The sequence below is a fragment of the Hippoglossus stenolepis genome, chromosome 19, assembly GCF_022539355.2.
Source record: "Hippoglossus stenolepis isolate QCI-W04-F060 chromosome 19, HSTE1.2, whole genome shotgun sequence".
Classification (NCBI taxonomy): domain Eukaryota; kingdom Metazoa; phylum Chordata; class Actinopteri; order Pleuronectiformes; family Pleuronectidae; genus Hippoglossus; species Hippoglossus stenolepis.
Window position 1 is genome coordinate 6,083,008 of NC_061501.1, and position 27,670 is coordinate 6,110,677.

Here is a 27,670-nt window from a genome sequence, read left to right on the forward strand (position 1 = left end):
CATGTCATTTCAAACGCTAACACTGGTCATAAACACACTAACTCTGGCTTGATTAACGCACACTGGCTAACTTTGGATAATCCACCGACTTGCTAATGTTAGCTCATAAACTAACTACTAGCCTCCGTGTGGTAAACGTATAGAATCTTGGCCAGTGTTTTGTAAACTTGTGTTTGCATACGTGCAGCATCCGTCAGATGAGGCAGGCTAACTGCATGTAGCCATGTACTGACACCAGCCAGCACCTAAAGCTGAAGTCAGCTAGCTGAGCCATCAATAAACTACCAGCTAGCTACAGAGCAAAATAACCGTTTACTGTTGTTTGTTGGAGTACCTAGCTTAACCCTAGCTGACTGTCCCAGCTGACGTTACGATATCCAGATGGCTAACCAGATAACAGCGTCGTAACACAAATTAAACAACACAATGTGCTGGTTGAATCTTTAGCAACACAACAGACACGGCTAGTTTAGCAAGCTAACGTCCCAAACGTAGCTATTATCCGACTGCTGCCAGCTAGCCGACGTGCTAACTGACTTAGCTACTTAGCAGCCGTGCTAATTGTCCGCCATCACGGAGCCAGTCAGTTTGGTTCACGTTAACGCAGACTTGGCATCACTTCTTTCTGACACCAAGAGGAAGTTGCTTGTTTGAGCCAGGCGAGCGGCGGTGTGTTCGCTTACCCGTGGCCCCGCGTCCTGCCCACTGTGCGTGTCTCCGCGGCTCTCTAACGCGACGGTTGTCGGTAAAATACCCAACCAGACAGGCCCCACAGTCCGCTACGGGTCTCTTGCCATCTCTGAGCAGAAGCCTCCGACCGGCGAACAGTCGGGCGACAGGCGCGCCACCCCAAATACTGCTGTGTAATAACACGGGACACGAGTCAGCCCCAGTCAACACTGGACATCTATGAGTGTCGCGTTGTTCCTGCAAAACATCAGAAACAACACAGTCTGACAATGGGAGTACTTAATTACAAGTGTGTAAACTAGGACACTGAGCCTCCTCCATTAGTGATTCATGTTTTAGTTTGAATGTTTTTCTGTAATCTCAAGACTTGTTTTTAACTCTCACGATTCACCAGTTCACTGTTTCAGCTTCTCCTGCAGCATATTGCAGTGGTTCCCAACCGGAGTGCTCAGGAGCCCAGGGGGTCTCAAAGGACATCTGAAGGGTCACAAGGAAGAAAGAAATAATATTAATAACAAACTTTATTTATCTTAGCACTTTTTAAAATCGGTGTTTTTGTGCTTTGACAGCAAAGTAAGAAAAGTGAATATCTAAAGAATGCAATCTAGTGCCAATGCAGATAAGAGACGTAAATACTTATCGTTCTTTCACTGGCTTGTTGATTATCAGATATGTGCACATTAGACGACTGACTGCCTACTGACTTTTGCTGACTGCCTGCAGTTTGTCTCTGTTGGTTTTTTACTTGCTGTGCTTTGTCTCATATGCTGTGTTGTTACTTATTGTTATCCATTGTACCTGTCTGAATACTAGTCTGTATATATTGCTTGTATGTGTTGACTATAACTATAACTTTATTTTAATTTTAGGTTGCTGTTTTAAAAACTGGCCAGGGACAACAGATGAAAACTCGGATTAATGATTAATGAGCATTGTCCCTGTCAAATAAACAAATAAATGAAAATAAAATAGAAGAGCCATAATGATAATCAGCAGGATGCAATGTGACAAGTAGGCCAGACAGCCACGTTTAGGTGTTCGGAAACAAAGTAGCATTCAAATTAAATGAATAAATATGGAGCTATGTCACATGAAAACTTGAACACATTATAATACGATAATACAAATGATAAACAAGTCAAATAAAAGGTGAAAAGAAAGCAATAAAAACAGTGAAAACACGACATCACATGAAAGCAAGTCTATTAAAATGGGTTTAAGAAGTGATTTAAAAGTCACTGACTCTGCGAGCCTTATCTCCTCAGGAAGGCCGTTCCAAAGCCGAGGGGCCCTGATGGCAAAAGCAAGGTCACCTTTAGTTTTCAACCTCGACGTTGGAACAGCCAGCAGGACTGCACCTAAGGATCTAAGGCTGCGTGCAGGCACATAAGGGGTCAACAATTCTGTGATGTAGCTTGGGGCCAGAGCCCGGCATGCTTTAAAGAGTGATCAGTTAAATCTTAAAATCAATTCTCAAACGGACAGGGAGCAAATGGAGAGAAGCAAGGATCTGCTCGATGTGGCCTTTTACGACCTTTTAAGAAAGAAAGAAAACTAATAATATCTTATGCTCAAAAGTGTGCTTATCAGCTGACTTTTTACACATGGTTTTTGCTTTCATTGTTATGAAATAATGACAAAGGTTTCCTCCTCAAGATACCTCTGGTTAAACTATTAATTTCCTCACTAAAGGAAGACTATATTTTCTAGAATAAAATAATAAGACTGCACTACACTTTATAAAAAGGGGCATTCTACACAGAGGCCTTTTTGCATTTCGAACTTCATTCAGTTTCACTCATGGGCACTAACTTCTCTTTTACTCCGCCGTGGAGGCTGGTGTTATGGTCCGGCATATTGAATAGAAGTTTTTAAGGTACAACTTTCCGTAGTATAAACTGGGCCATTGTGTGTTTTGTGTCTTCCAGCAAGGCGGCAGCTGATAATCGATTATGAATAAAACCATATTGCTTCCTTCATCTCTGTCGGACATTTTCTTATTTACATATACTTTAAACATTGATACACCTCTTCATTTATGTTTGACGCTGTCTTTTCTCATCAATGTTATCAATATTGTTATTTTATTGACTTGTTCTGCTACTCCCAGGATCTATTGCACTTCTGTCTGTCCTGGGAGAGCTAGACCTCTTGGAAACCTTCTTAAGGTCAACTTAACAGAAAGGGCACTGGAGAAATCTGGTAAGTCAAAGCTTAAGGAGATGAGGAGGCAGGAAACTCTGTCCACTTCTTTTATCCCTGGTCTTTCTGCAGACTGCAATGGGATTCACTCTTCTGTGATAAAGGTGGAGCTAACAGTGGGTTTGTAAAGCAGCAGTTGACGCTCTCTCAGGATGGGTTTAGTCTGACCCTCGACTGCTCAGATTCTCCTCAGAGCTCTCCCACTGACTTGGATTTCCTGCTGCCTTCGTACAGTGGCGGGCGTGGATCCCCATCACTCTCCCTGGCTCCTCCATGCTGTGATCAGGAGGATCTGGAACGGCCCTTGACTGACTGATTTTATTTGACAATTTCATTCAACCAAAACACAAGCATTGCCAAGGCATTTAGTGCATTTAGAAAAGGAAAACACAGGATAACACAATAAAGCCCAGAGGCTTATTTCCATAATAGTCCTTTTGGTGATAAGGGGTGAGCACGGCAAGGGTCAAGACAGCAGAGCTGACATAGCAACAATTACACAAAGGATGTTTCAAAAAATAAATGATAATGCAATATACAAATTATACTCTATAATAACACTATATCAGTCACTCCTTCAGGGATTTGCTAGACAATGCATGTTCTTACCCACTACTCTCACAACTCAACTAATTAAATAGCTAATTAAAAAACACTGAACGGGAGATAAATAAATGAATATATCAACATCACTTTACATTTCCCACAATATACAAATTAAGGACTGGCCATAAGGGTTATTTTGTATTGTACAAGTTGTTGTGGTCCGTGAATCAGTCTTCAGTCCAGGTGTCTCATTTATACAACAGTGTGCAGGAACCATATTAAACTGTGCATGTGCACAAACGATAAAAATGCTGTACACCAACAAACTGTTTTGATCTATAAAACCTTTGCATGCACACCTGCAGCCGATGTTCCCTCTATAAGTCAAAGTCCACCTGGGAATGTGCGGCATGTGGAGCAGGCTCGTATCCCATCCACCTACACATACACATTCTTGCATACATGGTCACTGCAAAATATCTCATGAGTGTTGATTAATAGAAATGAACCTGCTGCTCAATGGTTCCTTAGGGTCAATCAAGGAATGAATTAATTTTTCTGACGCAGAAATCAAGGCTTGTGAAAGCCTTATTTGAAAGCTTTATTTGTAGACTTTCCCAAGTAAGACTGTACATGTGAACAGATGGCAAAGGAAAGGAAAGGAAAGGAGAGGGGAGGAGAAGAGAGGAGAAGAGAGGAGAAGAGAGGAGAAGAGAGGACAGGACAGGAAAGGAAAGAAAAGTAAAGGACAGGGCAGGACAGTATAGGAAAGGAAAGGAAAAGAAAGGACAGGACATGCAGGACAGGAAAGGAAAAGACAGGAAATTACCCGAAAGGAAAGGAAAGGAAAGGAAAGGAAAGGAATGAAAAGGACAGGACAGGAGAGGACAGGAGAGGACAGTAAAGGAAAGGAAAGGACAGGACAGGACAGGACAGGACAGAATGAAAAGGAAGGGACAGTGAAGAAAATGAGAGGAACATTTGGTGTTTGAGCACAAACTGTTTCATTCACCACTTGCAGATCTTGTATACAAATCTCAGCTCCTCTGGCTGGCCACCGTCTCTCTTTTGCTGATAGCAGATAGTATTTGCTCATTGAAACAGATGGATTTCTCTCTATTATATTATAAGGTCTCAACCTTACATTGTACAGTCCCTTGACAAAATGCATGTCGCGATTAAGCATTTGCAAATAAAATTTAAGTGAAGTTATACACCACTGAAATACCTTCAGTTGTTTCAAGTATTAGTATGAGTATTAGGTATTAGATACTGGTATTTACATGCCCTACAGACAGACTTTTTATGTGATCACTACAGGCTCAGCAGGCCAGTCACACTTCTGAGACCTCAGTTAACTGTGAATACTGATGTGTGTATCTGTGCTGTTTTGTAGATGTTGACTCCTTTTGGCAAACTCCTTGTGCCGTACTGCTCTCGGGTAGCGAGACCTTGTGGATATGAGCGAATCGTTTAAGAATATTTGTGATTCTGATAATGGTGGCGCTCATATCATATTTCCAGTAAAGCCATTTTCCAGTCAGCTTGTGTTACAAAGCCATGCTTTCTCATAGTGCGTGTCTGCATCATGTGAGATGTGTGTGGTGCAGTGGAAGTCAGCTTGAGGTTTGTACTGAACTCTCCCTGCATGTAGCTTTGAGCTCCTCAGCAGTTCTGTCCCTTACAAGTGCTGTGTTTACTAGCTGCCAATAACAAATATACACCCATAATACGCGTAGACTGTATTTTGCTATTTGCTTGTATATGTACAGTGTTTAATTCATGTCTTCTTTTGCCCTGAATTCTCTGATGTGTGTATAATAAGATGATGCCAATGCCCAGTAGATCCACGATGCAGCGATGATCAAAATAAGAAGGAAAGATTGAATCTTTAGGGCAAGTGTGTGCCATTCTTTTACGCTACCACCAAGTGACTCAGTTGCCCCTAAGTGGAAAAAAAGTCGACTGTCTGGCCTGAGACTGGAAGTTTGAATGCTGACAACAATTTGTATTCTCCTGACTACATGAGTTGGCTGCTGAGAGGGTGTGATTACTTTCCGATTCTGCTTCAGTGCCTGTATTGCATCTTGAACTTCTTCATGTGTGTCAGTGCAGTTTGCCATCAGCCCTAATGGGGTGTTGCTGTGGACTAATGTAATCAGCTGTTCTCAAGTAGCCCCCTCTTAGCTTGGGGCCAGGACGTGATCTTTCAGCAGACTGTGTCTGTGTCGTTATTTTCACACCGCCTGGAACCAAGGCAACACAGAAAGCACAGAATAAGACAAGGACAAGTTTTTATGAGCCATGGTGAAAGTGATTGGTGACGTTCAAACTGGCAGGCTGGAGATGAGAGCAGAGACAGGACTAGCGTACAGATAGGGGACAAGAAAGACAAGGGAGGTGAGGGGGACACTAGCACAATAGAGAAAGGGAATTAAAAAGCTGGCTCTGTAACAGTCTGGTCATCCCACTGTTGCCTTCATAGTAGGACAGGCGTATGAAGTAATAATGGCGTGGAGACAGGTGTGGTCGGACTTGGTCGGTGGCGATGCAGCAGATGCAGCCTTATCTCCCCGTTGCCACAACAGAACATTTTTTAAATCTGCTTCAAATAGGGTATGTTTCCTTTTCTATTTTTTGAGTCAGTCTTCTTCTTGCCATCTTTTTTCAACTTGCTTTTCAATGGAACCATTGAAAAGTGAGCACACATATAAGCTGCTGGGAATCCGTTTTGCTTTTCCTGGATATCCCATTACAGCAGTCTGATTGATACTCCTCAGTATAAACAAGACTTTGTCTATGGACATGGTTTTTCAAATGGACTTTCAAACTTTCACAACGAAGGAACCAAAATAGATTACAGAGTGTTTGGGTTTCCTCTTCAGTGCCCTAAATTATTGCTTTGAAATAAATCACAAGATAGACTTTACTATCAATAGAATTTCCTCGTCTACCATTTACAGACGACTTCGGAAAAGTGCACAGGTTATTGCAAAAGTACTTTAGAGAACATTCCATACAGACATTTCTAGAGGCACATACACACACACACACACTTAACCTAACCCTACTTGTCCTTCTATAGTTGTGAGGACGCTCATGGACATAATGTATTCCCTAGCCCCTTAACCTAACACTAAACTAAACCAATTTCTAACCCTAAACCTAAAACCAAGTCTTAACCCTAAAACAACCCTTTGAATTTGTGAGGACCACCAAAAATATCCTCACAATAATGGTATTGACCCTCAAAACTATAGGAAGACAAGCACTCACACACTCACACACACACACTCACACACACACACACACTCACACACACACACACACACACACTCACACACACACACACACACACACACACACACACACACACACACACACACACACACACACACACACACACACACACACACACAAGCTCAGACGCCCATAAAATACAGACTCACCACTTTCTTTTTTCAACATCAATTGAAATTTTCAAAAAAGTTAAGGTCAAGTACAGAGGCCAGGAAGGAGAAAGGGCCACATCCGTCCCTCAGCCCTGTAGCTTCCATTTGGTTTTTCTAGGACTGCCACCACATGCCTTCCCCCTTTGGGGGAATTACACAAAAATAAAAGTTCTTTTGCCTTTCGGCAGAACATAACACATAAAGCTATGTTTTAGTAGTTATTTTCAGTTATGAACAATTAAAACATTGTCTGTGTTTGGCTCTGTTAAAGGGCGCCACCCACAAAACTTAAAACCACTGGCACTGAAAAGCAGGAGATGCAAAACTATAAAATGTTGGGGGAATTTTGATAAGGTCTCTGCTTACCTTAGAATCAATTTAGTTGAGAAGGAGTTACAATCCAGGCCTCCGTCAGTGGCTGCAGGCGCTCATGCTGGGAGTGAGGATGTTAATGTTGGGGATTTTCTTCTGTCTTTGATGCTTTAGATTTTATCTGTTTAATAACATTCACATGTCGGGTTTGAAGGAATCCAAAGACACAGGAGGACCGAGAGTTTAGCACTGAGTCATGCAACTTTAATGTTTGAATAACAGACACAAGCAAAGGGTCTAGATAAGAATCTACTATCTGACATGTTCTTTTCATCTTTGCATTCCATGCTACCCTGCGGTATGCAATATTACGGATTGGTCAACAGTTACTCACAGGACTGTCTGATTGGTCTAATTCTAAAATATTGCTGAGCCAACACGATAGCAGTTGCTAAGAAAACTATCAGGAAAGTTTCCACTTGCCCATTAGTACAATTTATTTGCATTTTTCTATGTGAGACACAAGAGTATGTCCACGTTGGAACTGCAGCTAACCCCAAAAAACTAAACAGAAACAAACTAAACTTTATGTTTGAGAGTTGGAGCTGCAGGTACGTGGCTAAGGGATGAAGGGTCATGCATTTATTCATTGTGAAAATAAATGAATTATTTTAAATCAGTGTAGGGATTTTTCTTTTGTTATTAAATCAGTGCTTGGGAGATGCAGGTTGAGATGACGTCTCTCTCCTCTGTAAACACGTATCAGACCATGTTATGATTATATGAACATGACAACGACCTTAAACGCAGATCGGAGAATTCCTGGCCCATTTAGCTGTAGCCCAATAATAATGTAGGCAACATTTGAATTCTCAGTCTGGATCATTCCCCTGCACTGTTCCAGGAAGGACAGGAACTCCCTGGGAAACTCTTCAGGTCAGGAGAGGCAGATGTGGGAAGTGGAGCTGGGACTGGTTGCGGAGTGGTGACAGGATCTGCATCATAGGCCGGCGCTGTAGCTGGAGGAGAGGTGATGACAGACTCCAGGTGGGCTACTAGCTACCGGAGATAGTCAGTCAGGTGGCTGCTGATGGAAGTTTGTTTAGGTGTTTGCCATCATCCTCACCCCCGTGCAGATTGAGGTCAGTTTGTCATGGAGACGAATCTGCCTCCCTCAGAGCTCAGAGTGCAACTAGCAAATAATTGTTTCTACTGTATCGACGGGAGAAACCAGAGGCAAACAACTCAGACGGGAGCTTAATGACAAAAACAGGGAGAGGAAATAGAGACAAATCTGGCAGGGAGAAGACTAAGATGAGATGAGAAAGCTTGCAGAGAATATAAAAAAAAGATCAGAAACACTTGACAAAGACAAAGTGGCACTGACAGAAGGGAACACAGACTAAATGCACTAGGGAGGGGGAGGATATATGGACAAGAGCAACTAGTAAAAAGCACATAATCACACACAAGGCCAGGTGGGACATTTCTGAACTGAGAGAAGTGAAAAAAAACAACAGAAAATGATTAATGAATGAACGACACAATAAAAAAACCCTAACCTAAGCTCCCTTCTCCATGTCTTTTTTTATTTTACTTGTAATGTAATTGCAGTAAAGCACAGTTGTAATTGATAACATGGATAACATTGTAAAAGGGTCTATTATAATCCTAACAGTAATCCTAACAGTAATCTCCTTACCCAAAGCTAAACAAACAGCTTTGTTTCCCAAACTTATCTTACTATAACCTTTGTGTCGGTCTTTCTTTTGAGAAATCCCTAAAGGAAAACTTCTTCCAGCAGGGAATCAGTCAGGACACACATCACACACAGCTACCAGCAGCTCAAGTGATAATAATTCAGAAAGTTTTAGGAAACAGTTTGTGATAATAGCCCATCTTCATCAATTTGACTGATCCATGATCGGTGTGTGTGTGTGTGTGTGTGTGTGTGTGTGTGTGTGTGTGTGTGTGTGTGTGTGTGTGTGTGTGTGTGTGTGTGTGTGTGTGTGTGTGTGTGTGTGTGTGTGTGTGTTTGTATAGACCAGTAGAGGACGCCAAAGTGCACCTCTCTAAATGCTTTTAATTCCCACATACCTGCAATATTTTCTAGGTGTAGTTGCCCACTATTGAGTAACTTTATCTGTTATCTTTTCCAGGAAAACAACGATTATGAGGGTCCAGAGAAATTATTAGAACTTATAAAACATTTTTATGTGTGTTCTTTCTCTTCAAAAACAAACATATGTCAAGTCCTCTTTATCACGATAAAGTTGTCAGAGACACCAGGTAAATTACAAATATCTTTGCCATTATACAAAATGGATATAAATTTAAATACATATATATATTCTTTAAATCTTGCCATCCCATATAGAGAATTCAGTATGCTGTATTTGTTTCATTCACAATACACAGTTTTCTGAATGCCCAACATGTAATACAGAGTTATGATGACAGAAATCAAATAAAGTACTTCAAATAAATTAAACTACTTAAACGTATTTTTACAAGCCTTATTTTATCCTAAAAACAAACATCAAGTCATCTGTAGCCAACATATGGTGGACATTTAGACATAATTACATGCACTATTACACACAATCTGACCCCATATCTATGCAATAAATACTTTGTGAAACTGTAATGTTCGGTTTAGTTGAGCATGTCATAAAGCTGCTGACCCAAGAGTTGTTTACAATGCCATATATTGTGTTATTGTATCAGATCTCATTAAAGGGAGTATGCAATGACTTCATTTTAGATTGTTAAACTCCAGCCCCTAACACAAAGTTTCAAGACATACTCACCATGTAGACACAGCCGCTGACCTAAAAAAAAAACATGGATCCTGCGGAAGTTAAGAGTTCCCATGATTCCTGGAAAAACTTGAAATCAGTTGACCATTTTTCCACTCATGGAAGAAACTTTTGAGAAAAAGAGATATGTCCTGTAAAATCTTGTGTTGTCCTGGAAAACCATTTTAATATTTCATAATTTTCCTTTGGTAACAGAGCTTCCCAAAATGGATATCATTGCCCTGTGAAAAGTTATGCTCAGGATCATAATATTATTCAAATGGTAGTAAGGGCTTTCCAAATGAAACAAAATAAAAACTTAATGACAGAAAGTCAAAAAATAACTTATTAATTTAAACTAAATAAATTAAGAGCATTTAAACATAGCAAGAAATAAAATATAAAGAGTAAGAGTAATTTATAAGCATGGACGATATCATTTCATGGGTAAGTTATTGCCAGAGACCGCACATCTTTTAAATTTAGACTTCCACAAAGAGGAACATATTAGTGGGGCGTGATTCCTGTGTGTCACACTGGCTAGTTCATAACTAAAAAGGTTCTGGAAACAAGTTGGAATCTGACTCTGAAACAAGCCAGAAGGAACGATGATGCCTGGTCCTATTTTAAAATAGGCTTTGTCCAACTGATCAAAATCAAAAAGACTTGAAATTATTTTCTGGTTGTCTCTGACCAGCTTATGCTCATATTTCAGTTTTATTACATGTATCACACAGAAAACAACGTGCTCGGTCAGTTAATGTTATGCAGACCGATAAAAAATATAAAGCTTCTGTTGCCTGTTTCTAATGTGGATGGATGCCAGATGTTGGGCTCCATAACACCTAATTATATCTGGCAGTGAGCCTCATCTAATTCTCATGTGGCGCGAGGTCTCTCAATCTTTGGTCCATGTGTATCCTGAAATCTTTGTTTTTCACTGAGGTAAGATGCATTACGTCCTTTAAAAGATCTACAGCAGAACAGATGATTTAATAACAAACCTATTGAGCCTCTGAGAATATGATATATGAGGAAAATATGGAAGTGAACTGTGGGCTGATTTTATGCATGAGTCCTTATACTTTTAACATCCTGTGAAACGGAGTCACAGGGCAAGGGTCTCACCTATTACCAAACTCACCCATTAGCTTAACTTTCTCTGGAATCATGTGTCAACCCCCTGGGCGAAAAGGGAAGTTACCTTCAGCGTGGCTATAATAGAAAAACGATTCCTTGTTGCATTTGGTTCCACATTAGCCCTTTGTCCCCCATGATTAAGTACAAGAAGTACAAGAAGTGAGCTCATCACATCCCCTGTTACAGATTTTAATGACCATTAGTACCAAGGCCAGATAGTCCCCTGTAATTCAATCAAGCTGCACCACATTGCACACTTATGGAAATCAGTCCCCTAATGTATTGGATTATTTCCATCAAGATCCATTAATTATTCCCCTAAGGTCAAAAAACAACCTATCAATTGCAATGTTAAAGAAAGTGATGTAAAAAATTCCAGGATCCCCCCTCCGATCCAGATCCGCACCAAAATTGAATGGGTTCTCTCCTGACACATACCACATGCTTCCACCAAGTTTTGTAGTAATCCGTCCAGTAATTTTTGTGTAATCTTGGTCACAAATGAACCAACCAACTATCAAAAGGACAGGGGGGGAAACACAACCTCCTTACAGTATTGAAGTTAAACTCTGACTTACGGTATATTTTTAGGCCTGGCCCCAGTGCACCTACAGAGTCCAGTCCAAAAGATAATGTTTTGAATTGGTTTGTGGGACAGACTTTTGGCAGGGGGCAAATATTTTATACTCTCTATTGTAGGGAGGAAACCAGGGAAATTAAGATGAATGTTTACAACAAACTGGAACTACATTTTCCTGGCAGCCAACTTTCAGGGTTTTCTTTATGCTTCTATGCAGCCAACCTCCGTCATAATCACACGCTGTGAAAGAGGGCCGACCAATCCATCACCTCCGTCCAGAAACTTTACTTAAGTCTGTGTTGGCTGAGTCACCACATGCTATTTTAAGTTTGCAGATTTGTTTCTCCATTTGTCTTTGTCCAATAGACAAACACAAATGCACAGTGCAGACACAGACACGTCAGAAAGTGATACAGTGGAATAACGGCTTGCCCTCCCTGTGATGGTAATAATTCTGTCAGAATGCTGTTCCTAAATGTGCCAGAAGATATATATCTCTATATATATATATATATATATATATATTATATTAAGAATATAAGAGATTGAGATATATATAGACATATATAGAGAGATATATATGTCTATATATATATATAGATGGACGAAGTGTCTCCACTTCCCTCTACAATCTAAAAATTTAACTAAAATAATCCTGATACAAACACCACCATCTTGCGGATTTACAGCCAGACTATGCACAGCAGCAATTTGGAGATGGAGCCTCAGTAGTGAGGTTCTGTCGATACACATGCTAAACCAATTGTGAAGCATGTTTTTATAGCACAAATCAGAACCTCATACATCGGTGTGATGGAAACTACCCAAAATGACAGAAACCATCTTTGAGTAAAATGAATTTGACGTGTACTTTGACTTTTTAGTTTGGTCCATGTCCCATCCATTAACATGGAGGAGGTAGGGTTTGTGACCTATACTGCAGCCAGCCACCAGGTGACGATCAAGACACTTTGGCTTCACCTTATGGGGAGCTGTCATGTCATACAGTCTGTGGCATTTCTTTTCCAACTTTGTCAGTATTAAGGATTTAAAACTGCTCACAGAGTTGAGGTGATGATTGAAATTTACTATTAGAGGGGGCACCAGGAATGACAGGCTGGGAGGGGGCTGAAATGCATATGACATTTTACAAGCTGTTAGTAAGCAAATGATGTGAGAGGAACTGGGGGCCAGTGTAATTACAGGATGTTTGGGAGAATCCAAATCAAGCACAGAAAATAATCAGTACCACACTTTAGATTTTCAGGCCATATAATAGAGCCATGATGGAGAGTGAGCCCGTATCAAGTGTAGATCTTATGGATCTTATCTTAAACAAAGTTTAGACTCTAAATGGCTAAGAAATTACCAGGCGATTGACAAGTAAGACGTAAATCATAGTTCTAAAAGACATAGATTTAGTTATTTCCACAGTCCTTTAAGAATAAGATTAAAATAAGACACTTGCCGAATCTTTTATCTTTATGATGCATGAATCAAAGTAAACAGCAGTGTCAGCAGCTCTGTTCATGGGCTGTGTTAAAGTTTATTTTGTCTCAGAGTTTTGTCGTGCTGGGGTTTTCTAGGGGTCTGTGCAGTAGAAGTGCAGACACCCTCTCACTTTTCTTTTTCTTCTTACTTAATTTTCACTTCTGAATGCGTTGGTGCAATAAAAACCATAAGATCAAGAAACATAAGACTTCATGACCAATAGATGGTGATGTAATAATCACGTTCTGTCTGAAGAATGGTGTGGTCGAGAATCATAATTTGCATCAATCCCTATTCATCTGCACCTTCACTATTCCATTTTTCGACTTTTTCATAATTTTCTTAAAAAACGATATCTTGTTTGCTACTGCTCGACCAATCATTGTTTTTATTAATATATACATTTGATGATACAAGCCAATGGACAGTCATCAAGATTTATAGTAAAGTTTAGTATGAAGTATAGATTTTTGAACAAATTTACCACAATTAGATTTTTTAATTGACAATTTATCAGGAGAAATTTCTGATTTACTTCAATGACTCAGTAACCTTTTCTACCTGTTCTAAAAAATTGCTTTGATAGTTTGATCAATATGGCTGCCAGCATCCAGTCAAAATTCAGCAGCTTGTAATTTCCACTGAGGTGTGGTGCACAAAAAACAAACAAACAAATGGCTTCAAGGTAACAACCAATATCCAAGTCTGTTTTATTTCAGCTAAATATCATCTTGAATAATCTGTTGATTATTCTCAAGGGGATTAAGCAGCAAAACTGAGAGAAGCCTATTGTCAATCTCAAATGAATGAATGAATGCACATAGTTGCACACTCACAGGTTCAATGTGTAGGATTTAGTGGCATCCAGTGGCAAAGTTGCAGATTGCAACCAAATGACTAACCCTCTCCTCGCCCTTTCCTTCAAAGTATTTATATATACGTAACTGACAAGCATATATATATTTAAACTATATGTATTAATAAGTATAGGAAGAGATGAAAAAAAAACTTGAGAGATCCTCTGGAGAGCCAGTTTGTCCATTCTGGGCTACTGTAGAAACATGGCAGTGTGACATGGCTGACTGTGGAAGAGGACCGTCTCCTCATATAAACATAAAGAGTCCATTGTACAATCTGATGAAAATATAATTATTAAAATATATTAAATTTCTGCCAATAGGTTCACCCTGAATCCTACACACTGCACCTTTAAAAAATACACTTCATTTAAACCCACAATTACATCTTCTTTTTAAAACATCAGGACTCAAAATAAGTTCATGAATAAATACAGATACATGTACATGCATATCAATTCATTTGGTAAATATTTAAGACCAGACTCAATTTCAAATGAACACATGATTGAATACATTCATAACATACATTTAGGAAACACAGATTATTCAGCTCCACTTTGTACATGAAACTGTGCTACAACTATACTTTTACCCTTAAGTATATAAACTGTAAGTTTCACTCCTGTGGGCCAAAAGCTGGAATTACACACGTTCATATTTTTGGCTCATGCATACTGTAAATGCACCTAACACTGACTTTACCAGTAACTCAATGATCACTGCTGCCCGCCTGCTCTGTTTTATGTTTTCTTCGCCGAGCTTTTTCTCCGGCAGAAGCAGATGGCGTTGAAGAAGCGGCAGTGGCACATGGTGCGTCTCCCACAGCAGCCAGACTGGGGTAAGCAGCTTTGTCCGAGCTGAGAGCACATGGGCTTCACAGGTCTGGGTACCACTTTAGGTGGAGGAGGACGGCCATGTTGAGAATTGTGACCCACTTTGCGTTTCTGGAAGGTGAGGAGAACAGAGAGGAGAGAGAGAGAGAGAGAGAGAGCGAGAGAGCGAACATCAACTTCAACTTCAGAGACTGGAGAGGCAAAGTTATATATTCTCACCTTTTCCTTCCAATAACAACTTTGTTTATTAAAGTTGACACAGGCAAAACTCATTGAATCTGTGATAGTAGCATATTTCATGAAGGAGGCCCCATTTTCTCCATGCACATGAACAATAGAGGATCAACTGCAGCCCTCCAGCTTACCGGCACACTCTGCCGTTCATACTGCCCCCTCCTCGCGAACAGCGGCCTCTGTCTGACGTGGTTCGCAGACTCTGTTGAAAAAAACATCGACACCATGTGGTTAGGTAAAAGAATTACAGAAAATGCTTTGTGTCTTATCTGCAGTCACAATTAGTTTGTATCTTATACATATTTACATGATACACTCAAGACAAAGTGTGAAAGAAATAAATCACTGAAAAAACAGAGTGATAAAGCTACACAATGGGTTTGAACCAGACTGTATAAAGATTATCATTTCTCCAAAAGTGAAGCCAAATCTTCTTGATATTCCCCCTGGTGGCTGGCAGCAGTATAGGTGATAAACGAAACCTCCTCCATGTTAGGTGATAGGACATGGATGAAACTAAAATGGGAATACATTTTTCTTAAAGGTGGTTTTATTAAAGGTAGTTTGATGTTTCTCAAAATGTAAATTTTTCCAGTAAGTTTGGTTTGAATCAAGTATTTGCTGCTATAAAAATGAGGTGAAACGTCATGATTGACAGCTGAGACTGACTCGTGATTAGACTTTGACACGGCGGCTCCACACCACGATCACTACTGCTTAGACTCTGCACCAGATGACAAAAAAACAGACAGTCTATATACAGTCTACGGTTTGAACAGTCAACTTTGAGTTTCATTGGCAGAGAGTCACTATTACTATCCTGCACTTTCTCTCCGCGGACACATCTCTCATTCAATTGCTCGTACTGCAGCTGACACGGACGTGGATGAGCTTCAGACTGATCATTTAACATCTAAATCCGGCTGAAACCACAGCTGTCGTCTTAAGAGTCTGGTGATTCTGTCAGACGACGTCATAATTACAAAATCAGGATTACAGCAGAGCAGAGCAGTGAATGCTGGGTAACAGGTCATCATAATGTGCCGCGTTTCAGTCACGGTTTCACACTTGTTCTATCGATCGTGGACAGAAACAGAAAAACGTATGAATGAGAAGCTTTATTTTGAAGTTGTCTGTATGAAAATACTGAAAAAAAGTAAGGAGAGAAGCAAAAAGAGAAAGGAATGATACAGACAGGATGCATATGACGCCATGACATCTTGAATATGTTAGTCAACGTATCACATCATGTAGTGAGATTTAGAAACTTCAAAGAGGTATAACATGACTATTACGTAATCATAAGACAACAAAACATACAATTTATTTCTAAGTAGATTTATGTCCCTTCCTTCTCTGTCCTCCAGAGGTCCTCATGTGTTGAAATACTGGCCAGCTGCATTTCATTTAGCATGTTCACAGGCTGGTTGTAAGGCTTCATTACCTCTAATTTATTGCATTGTCAAATGTTTGATGGATAAATCCCAACAAAGTGTTTAAGTGCCATAATAAATAATTAACTAAAGAGGTGCAGTTAGCAGGGAAGGTCGGCTTCGAGCAGTATTGAGAAGCAGTTTTGCTTAAACTATTTTGAAGGGTTCCAGTGACTACGACGAGTATTAGAGCATTTAAAGGGGGGAAAAAAGTCGCTATAAAAGTCGTTATATTACAAGAATACAGTTGCAATATAAAATTTTGGATCCAGCAGGAGTGAAACTCCAGTGAGCACATGTTTTTTCTCACAGCCTATTTCTTAAAAAAAGTTCTTTCTTTATTCTGGTAATATTATGACATTTTTTAAATCATTCAATTGTGACGTTATCCTTGTATTATAACAACTTTTTAAAAATTAAATCTCATAACTTTATAACTTCTTTCTCAATTACAACTTTATTCTTGTAACATTACAACTTTCTTACCAATTACGACTTTATTCTGGTCATATTAAGTATTCACTCTATCTTAGAATGTTTTTTCTTCAGTATTATCCGTCAAAACATTGGGACAATTGGTTTTCCAAACAATTGGAATTTGGACTAAAGTATTTGACCGTGTGATCCAACCAGTGGCCCGTCATGGTGGTTAAGTCTGTGGTCCACTCAGTCAGGATTACACTCAGATGGAACCAGAATTTAGGTCTTTAATAAGCATTCCAAAAAAACAAACATTACTCCCAGGTTAGAATTAGATATTTATCCACTCACTGGATATTAACATTAAAAACAGAACAATTTGTCTACTTGTCACATTGAGGCCCACTGAGAGCTCAGACACTCCAGATCCACAAACTGAACCCCCCCCCAAAGAGTCTCCTCTGTGAGCTGATGCTTAGACTTACTGATCAAAAGTCACTAGTGCTGTTAAACCTCAGACCAGCACTGCTTTCCAACAACTAATCAGAGGAAACCGCAATATTACATTAACAAAAGATGCCTATCTCCGTGCACTGTATAAATCAAAACCAAATGCAAAACAAACTTAATTGCCATCTGGCCCTAAACCATGAATATAAATTGGTGTCTCTTTACTGTCAGAGATACGGAGCAGACACAGATCCAGACCAGATACAGACTCAGTGACCACAGTCTAACCATAAAGGATGGATGACACAACAAGTCCTGGCTACCAACAGAGGAAAGAGTCTGGGGTCACTGCATGACAGCTGAGGTAGAGACAGGGACACATGTTGTCTTAAAATGTGACAAATATAATAATATCAGAGTGGAAAACTTTCGGGAAACATGATTTGTTAATTCTGATCTTCAGAGGACATTACTTTGACTAACATTGATCCATGGAGACTTATTCTAACCGTAACCATAGTTACTATACTTCCCTAATCCTAAATCAACATGTCTCCAACTTAAAATGTAATATTTTATGTTATGGGGACTTGCTTTTGGTCCCCATTAGGGAGGCATGTCCCCATTATGTGATTGTGTAAACAGATACAGGTCCCCACAACTTGAGTAATACCTGGACCACACACACGCACGCTCACAGGATTGCACAGCTATGCTTAGCAGGACTTTGCATTGACTTTCATTCATTGTGCACACCCTAACCAAAACCTTATCCCTAACCACAACTTACATCTCACCTCTAATTAACTAGGACCTTAAGTTTTGCCCTATTGGAACTGAGCTTTGGTCCCCATGAGGTCTACTGGTCCTGACAAGGTCAGTGTTTATGCTGGAAAAGGTCCCAAAGAGGTAACAAAATGAGTACACATACACACACGTTAACTTCTTTTTTTTTTTTTTTTTATTCATTTTTTTAAAATAAATTCTTATATTTTAAATATGAATTAATTTTTCCAAGACATTGACACTGTATATGCTGTGCTATGATCTATGTGAAGCTGGGGCCCCCTCTTCCACATCATGGGAATGCCAGTCAAACATACATTTGACATTTTAGGGTTCGCCATTAAACCTTTTAATGTTTTTATTTTATTTTTGGTTGGGATGGGGGCTGCTTAGATTACTCCGACACTAATCTTTGCACGTAGAGTGGCATCCAAAAGTCTGAGACTATTTTCCCATGTGTACTTCTGCAACTAACTGTATTTAACAGAAATATAACTTCGCTAACATTACCCAAAAGTATATCTTGATGTAGTTAAAACTGTTTCATTAAAAAGATACAGTATATCACCTAACTATGAACAATAGAATGCCTGAGAGTAAGTGATAAATGAGAGAGCAGGGCCTCAATGACGAAGCCTATTTATTCCAGCCTATGCAATTTACTAACTATGTGTATGTCACATGTATTATTTGACAGCCTTTCCACACCTACCACAATGCCTCCTTCCCCCTCTACCAAAGTGTCACCCCTTTCCATCCTGGAGAGGGATGTTAACAAGATCTTTACGGGGGTTAACAACCCCCGTAAAGCAGCCGGACCTGATTCTGTCTCCCCACCCACCCTGAAGCACTGTGCCGATCAGCTGTCTCCAGTGTTCACAGACATTTTGAACACGTCAGGTGCCAGCCTGCTTCAAATCCTCCACCATCATCCCCATCGCCCAAAAACCAAGGACCACAGGACTTAATGACTACAGACCTGACTACTGCTCAGCTCAGAAACACAGAAACAAACTGCTCAAGTCTTAACTGGGAGGAAGCTGTTACTCTGCAGTTTTGAACATATATTCCAAAGAGAAAATAACATGAAAAAAGATGAAAAACTAAATAGACTCGTCCTGAATAGTCCTGAGAAGAGTTGTATTGTTGAGATTTCTCTGAGAGGGTTTTGGGCTGGTCTCAATGTGGAACACAGAACAATAATAAAGAATTTGCACTTTGGTGAAATTGTGATCCGACTTGGCAGATGTGTCTCAAACAGAAGCAGGGAAGCCTCGAACCAAACTGGCGGACATGTTTTCAGGGAGTCGAGGCAGAACCGAGTTTCACACTTTCAAGTTGACTTCAAACATATTCATACTAATTCCCATTTGAAGTCCTTATCCCGGTTAATAATGGCAATATTTCCTTAAACTTTGCACAGAATGTACTTACAACTTATTTCTTCAAAAATATCACATTTATTTAGACAAGAGCAATGTTACACAAACATTAACATTTGAGTACATCTGAAAGCGTGTCCATACCTAATCTAGTAACAGAGAGGTGGAGGATGAAGCGATACAAGCAATTAAACTTTGGAAGATGGGCTGACGACGAAGTTGTCAACTTGAAAAGACGATAAGATTCGAGAGCTTTTGGTGACAGGAACATATCATTCATATAAGAAAGGCAAAGTCCGGAGAATGTCTGGACCCAAGAGTGAAAGATTAGAAAGCTTAAATTAAAAATCCTTATTTAATTCATCCATGTCTATACATATCTCTTCATGAGGACACTGCAGAGCACTGCTAAATGCTATGTTTAGCTCTAACACACTTGGCAATGAGGCATCAACCAGGAGGGACGGCAGCAGACCTATGGCGACTCTGGCTTTATCTGAAACAGACACATAAACAGAGAAACTGGTGAGGGAGCAAAAGGGTTTTTATTTAATTTTGCCCTTAACTGTTCAGCAGTACACGATGGACCATCGTTCAATTCAATCTATTTATTTCATTTTACTTCAATAATTATATTTGGATTGATTTTTTTTATTTTTATTGAAAGTGCAGCGCTGGTTGAAACAAAGTGTGAGAGAGAGTGAAACATGATTCACGTCCTAACAGGAATACAACACCTCAAACAAATAATCATGTGTTCACGCCCCCACATACACATTCTGCAGATTACATAGCTCACATAGCTTTTTTTTGTTCAAGTTGACATTAGACACATTGACTGTATATTCTAAATAAACACCCACACTAATATATCTAGACACCAGTGCTTTATCAAGGCAAAAACGATTTGATCATCTAACGTTTTCGAAGGCACTATCAAATATGAATATTTATACTCACCATCTGTTTTATGTTTGTGTAACACAGCAGGAAATTCCATCAGCCCACCTCAACTCATCCCTCCGCTGCTGGAAGCCGTCCAAGGTTATTTGTATAGTGCTATAGGAGTTCTATTATACATGTGTAGAACAACTCAGGTTTCTGCTACATGGGTGAAGTTTTACTTGTGAATACAATCACCCTATGTGGATAACTGGTCAGAACCCTCACCTCTTCACCCTTTTTCTTTTCTTTTTTTACTAATAACTTGTGAGTTAAATTAACTTTGACAACCCAAATACAAATCAAAGTGAGTCAAGACAATGGACAATGGAATAACTTGAACTTTTGAAAACTTATAAAGTTTAATATCCAAAATGTGTCACAACAAGTGAAGTTGAAGCAGAGAAAAAAAAGTAAAAAACAATCATAACCATTGTAAAATTCTACCACTTTACTCCAAATCATTTTATTAAAATTTGTGTTATTGTTGGGTTGAAACCCTGAAGGATACTTTGCAACATGCAAGCTATCAATGTAAATAGTTGTTGCTGAATGTTTTCCAGTGATTCCAAAAATGTATATCTCTGCACTTTCTTGCAGTCAGATGTTAATTGTCCATAGTATTAATAGAGTTCGATAACATCTAGAAGTTATTTGCTCCTGAGCTGCATCCTGCATTTCATCCTTATTTCAAACTGAGGGCCACAGATCTTATTAAATAAAGCTGAGAGATTTAAAAAAAACGTTTTAACATATATAATGAGTGTCACGTGCCTATTAAACGTGACCAAAGTTTTGAATAATAAGGTGAACCTATGAAAAAGTTATCCCCGGAAGACAAAACCAGATCCTGAACACTTGTTTTAAGTTTTTTTTTCCTACTCCTTATCAGCGCATTCTCACTCTCCTTGAGTCGTATTATAGGCATTTAATGTTCTCCAGTGTTGGATGTGCAGGATGACATTTTACTAGAAACCTTAGCTTTATATTTCCTGACAGCAGATGTTTTCCACTTTAGCCAGCATTTTAGCTTGTTTCCCACAAGTACGACTATTAACAGGAACATATATAAAGACGTTTAATAGACGCATCTCGACTTAAAGACTAAATCGACCATTATGTCAGACGATAAGCAGGTAATGGTCATAATATTTACCAAACACAGACATCCTGCTGTAACCTTTGTTGCTGCAGATGTTCGCTCTCTCCGCTTCAGATTCAGGCTCCAAAAAGTACAGGTGGGTTTGAATTGGTTTCTGTTTCGCAACTAGAGTTACTGAGTTACTGAGTTACATTTTGCTTACATTACCTTCACGCCTCCTTCAAACCACGCCCATCCTCATCTGCAGCAGTCACTTGTTAGCAGGGAAGATGCATCCATACCATGCCTAAACCTAATTGTATTTGGACGTTCGACTTCCCTCACATTCGCCCTTCACTCCTGCAGCTGATACTGCCCCCCAGCAGCTATCTAGATGTTTGACGAATTAGTAAGAGGCGTTTAAGGAGGCCTTTTCTGTATTGCCTGGTTTAGTCAGAGGCTAAACTGCGGGGCTGCATTACAGAAAGTCTGAGATTAATAAGAATAAACTGTCAATCATGCAAAGCTACGAGACTCAAAATATACAGAGCTGGAAATAAGCACAGCAGGTCCCCTTAAGCCTATTTTCCCAACAAGGATTTGTTTAATTTCCTTGAAATGTATGGGAATTCCACGTGTATTGAAACATGTAAAGACCTTATACTACCTTTTTTAACATTCTGTTTCATAACAAATTTCTTACATACCAGCCCTTGAGCTGAATGATGCCACAACGTACAAATATATAATCACATGGATGTCAGACCCACCCCTTACAACCAAAGCCCACCCACCATTACCTACGCCCACACCCTCAGGCCCAGAGCCTTCAGCCTTGTGAATAAAATGAATCCAACTTATGACACACATGATTTGGAATCATTACTTATTTGAAAATAAAATGAGTGTATGGACTCCAGAAATGTTTGAAAACCACCCAGAGAAAATATAACATATAAAACCTTCCACTGATGGTTTACAGCCATCTCATTCTGAGATGATGTTTCACATGGAGGTACTTGAAAAAGTGAGTGTGAAGTAGCTCATACTGGGAGAACTGTTCAACATTTTTTTCCAAAGAATAAAGATTTTCAAAGACTTGTCAAGTAGTCAACTATCAAAATGTCCAAAAACGCCCTATTTCGCAACGTTAAGGAAAGCGGAACAAATTTCCTGTATCCAGCCCCTCATACAGAGCAGAAATTGTGTTCTTTCCTCATCCATATCACATCCTTCCACCATGTTTTGTGGTACTCCATCCAGTAGCTCTGCCTAATCTTGCTTTCAAACAAACTTTCAAGCCAACCATCACAAAAATGGGCAGAAAACATAACCTCTGTGGTGGAAATAACAAACTGTGTTTGACACAAGTGGAGTTGTTCGATCTTCAGGGATTAGAATGGAATGAAAGAAAAAGGTAAATCATTCCATCGCTTACAATATTCCATCATATAGTATTTTTAGATTTTTTTCCCCAGTGGTTTTATTTCATAGGTAGATTCAAAGGTAAATATTTGCACGATGTCAATTTAGAGGGTTGCTATTGAGCCTGTTTTTCATTGGGTTCATGAAATTTGCAAGTTATAGCTTGTATTGCATTGTTATTGCAACACACCCAGAAATATATTCAAAAGAATTCAATCATAATTAATTGAATCATTAAGCAGTTTGATCTCATAGTTACAACATGGACTATTGACTTACTGTACTATTGGAAACAGCCTCAAAGAAGAAGCCGACAGCCGCAAGACCGCCTACGTGAATATAAAAGTTAGACAATCGATGCTGCTGAGAAGTCACGAGAAGTCACAAGCCTTTCCCATCTGTGAGAAAAGACTGAATATTCACTGTTGGAACAGAAAGTGATGACGATGCACAGGTGGCAGAATACGAAGAGCACATACACCAACAAACACCAACATCTGCAGCCATCTATTTTACTCTTATGCACCCAAACCAGTTTCAAGTGGGATTAGCCCAGACTTGCTTATTTTGCTCTTTACTAATCCTACTGGTTGTTGACGTCAGAAATTAATCCAGGAAAGCTTAAAACAAATCAACAAGGGCGATTACTTGATTTTTAGAATGATGTGGCACAGGTGGACACCAAGAACCAGAGAGAGAGAGCTGCAGGAAATCTGAAAATTGGCTTGGAAAGCAAGAGTGTTAACGTACCATGGACATAGACGTGGTCTGTGGTCGAGTGGTGTGTCACCTTTCTGAAGAATGTCGAGCAGAGATTGGCATCGCAAATCAGGTAGCTCTGGCCCAATGATGTTGAGCAGTATTGGACTGACAGTATTTTAGTCCAATAAGGGTACACCAAGGGGGTGGGGGCAATCATAATTTATAGGGTGGGTGTTAAGGCAGTGGTGCCCCTTTCCACCACCCCTGTAGATCCACCCATGCCCCTTAAATCAGTATGATGTACTTGTATTGAGGTACTTGATAGTATATCCGGTAGCCACTACTGCACTATTACAGCAGTAGTTGGTAGTTATTACTAAACTATTACACCTCTAGTCAGTAGTTATTACTACACTATTACACCAGTACTCAGAAGCCATTACTATACTATTACAGCAGTAGTCAGTAGTTATTACTACACTATCACCTCAGTACTCAGAAGCCATTACTACACTATTACACTAGTACTCAGGAGCCATTACTACCAATTACACCAGTACTTAGGAGCCATTACTACCAATTACACCAGTACTCAGAAGCTATTACTGCACAATTAGACCAGTACTCAGAAGCCATTACTGCACAATAAGACCAGTACTCAGAAGCTATTACTGCACAATAAGACCAGTACTCAGAACCCATTACTGCACTATTACACCAGTACTTTACATCAGGACTCTGTAGTCATAACTATCATCATTATTAAACAAACACGCAGCACTCATTACTACATTTACACAGCAGACATTCTGACATGTTGCAGCAGGAGAAGCACAGGTGTAAATAGTGAAATGATTTACTGGCACTGATGAATAGGACAGAGTCATTTTTCATGTTATCAGGAAACCTGGGCCAAGTCAAAGTGTCTGCTGTGAAAAAGGTCTAATACATCAGTACTCAGTATTGATGGGTCGGACCACACCCATCTGAAAACTTTGGATCTCAACTACACACCTGAGAGGTTTTGTGACTTTAACTTGCACAGTTGTAAAGCACAACTCAGTGTCAACCTGTGTCCGCAGAGCACAGACAGACACACAGACAGACAGACATATAAACACCTGCCAAAGTCCTCAAAACCACCCCTGTGGTAGTTCCCACTACAGTAAGTGTCTCCAGGACCACATTATGTCATAATGAGACACACAAACACCTGCAGTCTCTCTCGCTCTCTCACACACACACACACACTCACACACGCACGCACGCACGCACGCACGCACGCATCGCACGCACGCACGCACGCACACACACACACACACACACACAAGGTGAAAGTAATACCAGCCCCGCAGTCTTCACTGGTAATAAGCAATTCAAAGAAGCTCCGAGGGCCAAACTTCAGAAGTTCATAACTGAGAAGTTATTGGAGTAGAGCTGTAGGATATTGAAAGGTCTAATGAATTTAATCGTTTTCGCAAGAACCTTGACAAATCAATCCATGACATGAGCGTGGAGGTCAAAGGTGAGTTGGTATGGAACGACCCAAACCTTAATGGAGCATTTATACTTTACAATGTATGGATCCAGTAGACTTGTAAGAGTTGAGCAACAGATCACATACTGTATGTTTCCTTGCAGCCTGACAAAGGTACTTTGATATACAGTACAATGATGATGCAAATTATAGATTTTTTTCTTTTTCATTTAAGATGAGCCGAACCACTGGCTTGCCACCCGCAGTCCAACCTCAGGCATGTGTAACGTATTGTACATATTGTATATATAGAGGAGGTCTCTATGGAGAACTGGGCCCACTGTAAATTCATAATAACACAGGATTTCAGGATCTATTCAAAACATGTTTGAGAACAAGATCAACTTTTAATTAAAAAGTACATTTAATCTTATATTTCTATAATATGTATAATGTAATATTATCTATATATTATATTTATAATATAGCCTATAAATTCCGACTTAGTCCATCCGTAAAAAAATCACGTGTCACGTGTTGAGGCTTTTTAATCTTGTAATTTAATTTTAGTTTGCAGATTTGGAGAAATGAGATGTGAAGAAAGTATCATAGATATACACGACAGGTAGATTTGATCATAGTAGTTTCAAATATTAATAAATTACAGTTTGCATGTGGTTTACAGTCAATATTCTGTGCGTAATGAGCGCATAGATGATGCGCATAGATGATTAGTTGCTCAGCATGTGCCAGAAACAAAGAGTGCCAGTGATCCACTGGGACCATTAAACACTCACCTGTGCTCTGGGTGGTCTTGGCCTTGGTGCTGGATGCGGTTTGTTGCAGCTCGTCGCGGGCGAATAGTACGGCGTGGACCAGGGCCACATGCACGAGGACGCACAGACACAGGAGCGACACCTTCATCCTCACTTTCTCTGTCTCTCTCCTCCGATGCCACAAGACGAGTCCAGCTGGTGGGGGGGTGGGGGTGGGGGAGTGAGTGTGTTGTGTCGGTACACGCGGTCTAAAATCCTACTGGTTATTTTGATGTCTTGTTCTCTGTCTCTGCTTCTCACTCCACCACGACTTTAATTTGTTTGAGAGGCAGGCTTACACATGTAGGAGTGAGTGCACGCCCCTCTTTGCCCTCACGCCTCTCAGCATCATACACACCAGTGACCTACATGGTTTCTTTTCACACACATTCCAACAATTTATTTTATACATGTAAACTTTGTGTATTTCAGAGAAAGCGATACTCCTTTATTAGTCCCACGATGGGGAAATTTGCAGTATTACAGCAGCAAGAGTCAAAAAAGCATCAGCAAGTTATAAGTAACTTGCAATACTTAAGTGTAAAGAATATTTTGAAAAATATAGAAATATAGAAAAATATGAATGTAACTAAACTAATATATACAGATTAAAGACAGGAAAAAATATATGCATTGTGAGAATATGAAGTGAATGGATATTGCACATGAACAGTTGATATTGCACAGACAGATGAATATAGCACAGTGAATATTGCGCAGTTGTTAAAGTGCAGTCCATAATGGTGGTGAATGTGGTTTTTACTGGGAGCAGAGCTGGTTGCACAGTCTTACTGCTGCAGGAAGGAACGACCTGTGATACCTCTCCTTCCAACACTTAGGGTGAATCAGTCTGTCGCTGAAGGAACTGCCCAGTGCTGTGATGGTGTCCTGCAGGGGGTGGGACTGGTTGTCCATGAGGGAAGACAGCTTCGCCACCATCCTCCTCGGTCCCACCACCTCCACCGGGTCAAACAGGTATCCCAGGACCGAGCTGGCCCTCCTAATCAGTCTATCCAGTTTCTTTCTGTCAGAGTCATAAAAATTATTTAGGAGCGCCCCCTGCACTCCAAAAGACCTCAGTCTCCTGAGCAGGTACAGTCTGCTCTGGCCCTTCTTAAATAGAGCACTGGCATAATCAGTCCAGTCCAGTTTATTGTTCAGGTGAACCCCCAGGTACTTATAAGAAGTCCCTAGCTCGATGTCCGTTCCCTGGATGTTCACCGGTGTCGGGGGGAGTGTTATGAATATTATTATGAATATCAGATACGATTATTCACACATATACGCACACATAGCACATGCATACACATAAACATACATTCATACAAACAAACATACATATTTACATACATACATACGTACATTCATATTCAGTGTATATTCAATTTTACAGCCTTAAATACAATAAGTGCATCATTTACATATGCATTCATTACATACTAACTAATGCACAGATCATAACCAACTTGTCCTTCAAACACTTCCTCTGACATCGTATTCACAGTGCAACTACCCCGGACCTCAAACACTACAGCATGGCTGTATGTCAGGCAGTTTTCAAACCCATAATCATAACCACATGTGTAGCCTACTTTACACAAAATGAAGTCAGAACATGT

General features: G+C 39.9%; 2 protein-coding genes across 5 annotated transcripts in view; both read right to left on the reverse strand.

Annotated features, from left to right (window-relative positions):
• The window catches only part of LOC118098654 (NEDD4-like E3 ubiquitin-protein ligase WWP1), a 31,711-nt gene extending 30,810 nt beyond the window's left edge, over positions 1-901 (reverse strand). The window contains exon 1 of one of the 4 annotated variants that reach the window (XM_035142696.2): positions 684-901. The gene's annotated coding sequence lies outside the window, so the exon portion shown is untranslated. The remainder of the gene's footprint in view (positions 1-683) is intronic. The other 3 variants (XM_035142695.2, XM_035142694.2, XM_035142697.2) reach the window with 3 other exon arrangements.
• Positions 902-13,865: 12,964 nt separating this feature from the next.
• LOC118098659 (agouti-signaling protein-like) lies at positions 13,866-26,218 on the reverse strand. Its single transcript, XM_035142707.2, has 3 exons — positions 26,034-26,218; positions 15,270-15,340; positions 13,866-15,015 (listed from the first exon to the last, which is right to left on the reverse strand). The coding sequence occupies exons 1-3, from the start codon at positions 26,158-26,160 to the stop codon at positions 14,812-14,814; spliced, it is 402 nt and encodes a 133-aa protein (XP_034998598.1). The 5' UTR covers positions 26,161-26,218; the 3' UTR covers positions 13,866-14,811.
• Between the last annotated feature and the right edge of the window lie 1,452 nt (positions 26,219-27,670).

Excerpts from the sequence above, each read along its gene's own strand:
- LOC118098659 (XM_035142707.2), bottom strand. The coding sequence starts at position 26,160 with ATGAAGGTGTCGCTCCTGTGTCTGTGCGTCCTCGTGCATGTGGCCCTG. Across the intron at positions 15,341-26,033 it reads CAAGACCACCCAGAGCACAG|AGTCTGCGAACCACGTCAGA; the intron begins GTGAGTGTTTAA and ends TTTTTTCAACAG. Across the intron at positions 15,016-15,269 it reads ATGAACGGCAGAGTGTGCCG|AAACGCAAAGTGGGTCACAA; the intron begins GTAAGCTGGAGG and ends CTCACCTTCCAG.